Consider the following 1,752-nt stretch of genomic DNA (forward strand, 5'->3'; position numbering starts at 1 on the left):
TGCGTACAGAGCGGGGTGCAGCACCGCGTAGAGAACTGTGTGTGCAGCACCGGGTACAGAACCGCGCGTGTGGCACCGCGTACAGAGCGGGGTGCAGCACGGCGTAGGGAGCTGCGTTCAGCTTTTCGTAAAGAACCGCCTGAAGCAGCGCATATGGCACCGGGTACAGGATCGGGTACAGCTCCGGGTACACTACCGGATACAGCTTCGGATACAGAATCGGATGCAACTCCGGGAACAGCATCGCGCACAGCAGCGAACACAGCAGCGCGCAGCGGGCAGCACCGAGGCGCGCCGAACCGCGTGCAGCACTGCGCGTCGCCCCGTAGCGCACTGCACCGCGCACCGATCCGCGCAGCGTCCCGCAGCGCCGCGATGCTGCCCGGCGGGACCGCGCGGCACACGGCGCCGAGCGCCGCCACAGCAGGTAAGGGCGGATCCGCGGGAACGGCGGTGGCGGGAAGCGGGAGCGGGAGCAGGAGCGGGGAGGTGTCCCCGGCGGCCGCGCCGCGCGTCAGCACCGCGGCAGGGACCAGCGGCCGAGTGGGGGGAGCGCAGGGGAGCGCGGGCCCCGGGCGGCGGGAGGGGATCAGAGCCCCTGGGCGGGGTGTCGGGAGGGGGTGGATACGATCGGGGAAAAGGCTTCGGAGGCAGATTTGAAAATGGCTCTAAAAAAAAAATCACAGGAAAGAGAAAAATTAAACCCTGAAAATCCTTATTTCTATAGATTTATTTTTAAAATATATTATAAAATAATTATATCTTAGGCCCTTCGAAAAGCTTAAAACCAAAAAAGATTTCCTCTAGAAATTTTTTTGACAAGAATCCGGAAAATCCTGGTACCTGTAAATATATTATCTCTCCCCAAATATCCTCTTGAGGGATAAATCAAGAAAAAACACAGGCGAATACTGATATTACCGGTCCATGCCCCAGGCGGGGGCGGGGCGGAGGGCGACGCGGAGGTGTTGCGGGTGGCCCCGATGCTGAGCCACATCACACTGTGTTCTGCAGATCAGGAAGCGGTGGCGAAGTGTGCGGAGCAGCTGCGCCGCGTCGGCGATGAGTGGAACCTGCGCCAGAGGCTCCTCAACACCCCCATGAAGCTCCTGTGCCTGGAGACATGGACAGCGGACGGCGGGGTGTGCACGACGCCGGGGCTGCCACAGGTGGAGCGAAAGCCTTGACATACATCGAGGACATGGAGCGAAATCTCTTTGCCGCTGCATTTCACTGCCTCTAGCTGCTGAAGGAAGGTCACGAAACAGCATTCCTTTGGGGCCTTCTGCAGCTATCCCCCATCCTCATGGAGACACGGGAATTACTGGGGGAAAGCCAGAGCACACCATGTGGAGCACCTGACATGGGGGCCCTAACATGGGGGCACTGCCAGGAAGTATTGGAAGGCGCCCGCCTTGCGGGAGAAGGGATCATGCAGCGCGGGGCGAGCGCCGGGCGCCGCATTTGTAGCGGTTCTCCTGTCCCGAGGCACCGGTTCTGCTGGCCGAGATGTGGTGCTGGGATTGCTTCATGCCTTGAACCAGAAAGACTCTTAATTGAAAATAAAGAAAATGTCGCTTCACCGAATAATTATGATGATTCTGCAGATTAAAAAGGATGCAGCATAATTCTAGTTTTTATTATATATTATACATCTGTATACTTTATTTATGTATATGCGCCCCAGCTGTATGAAGTGAGTGTTTCATGGAACTACTGAGTGGATGTTACACGTGGATGCTCCAAAAGCGG

The 1,752-nt window shown here is 57.3% G+C and overlaps 1 protein-coding gene across 1 annotated transcript; it reads left to right on the top strand.

The window, feature by feature from the left end:
• Positions 1-375: 375 nt before the first annotated feature.
• Positions 376-1,187, top strand: LOC148594248 (phorbol-12-myristate-13-acetate-induced protein 1-like). Its single transcript, XM_088527291.1, has 2 exons — positions 376-427; positions 1,015-1,187. Exons 1-2 carry the CDS (start codon positions 376-378, stop codon positions 1,185-1,187), a joined length of 225 nt encoding a protein of 74 aa, XP_088383417.1.
• The last annotated feature ends 565 nt before the right edge of the window (positions 1,188-1,752 follow it).

Source organism: Tinamus guttatus, unplaced genomic scaffold, assembly GCF_059628265.1.
Source record: "Tinamus guttatus ecotype Peru unplaced genomic scaffold, ASM5962826v1 Tinamus_guttatus_pri_ptg000274l, whole genome shotgun sequence".
NCBI lineage: Eukaryota > Metazoa > Chordata > Aves > Tinamiformes > Tinamidae > Tinamus > Tinamus guttatus.

What these genes read in the sequence shown, in the direction of transcription:
- LOC148594248 (XM_088527291.1), top strand. Translation starts at nt 376, where the DNA reads ATGCTGCCCGGCGGGACCGCGCGGCACACGGCGCCGAGCGCCGCCACA. An exon ending in GCCGAGCGCCGCCACAGCAG is followed by an intron (nt 428 to 1,014) that starts GTAAGGGCGGAT and finishes TGTGTTCTGCAG; the next exon opens with ATCAGGAAGCGGTGGCGAAG.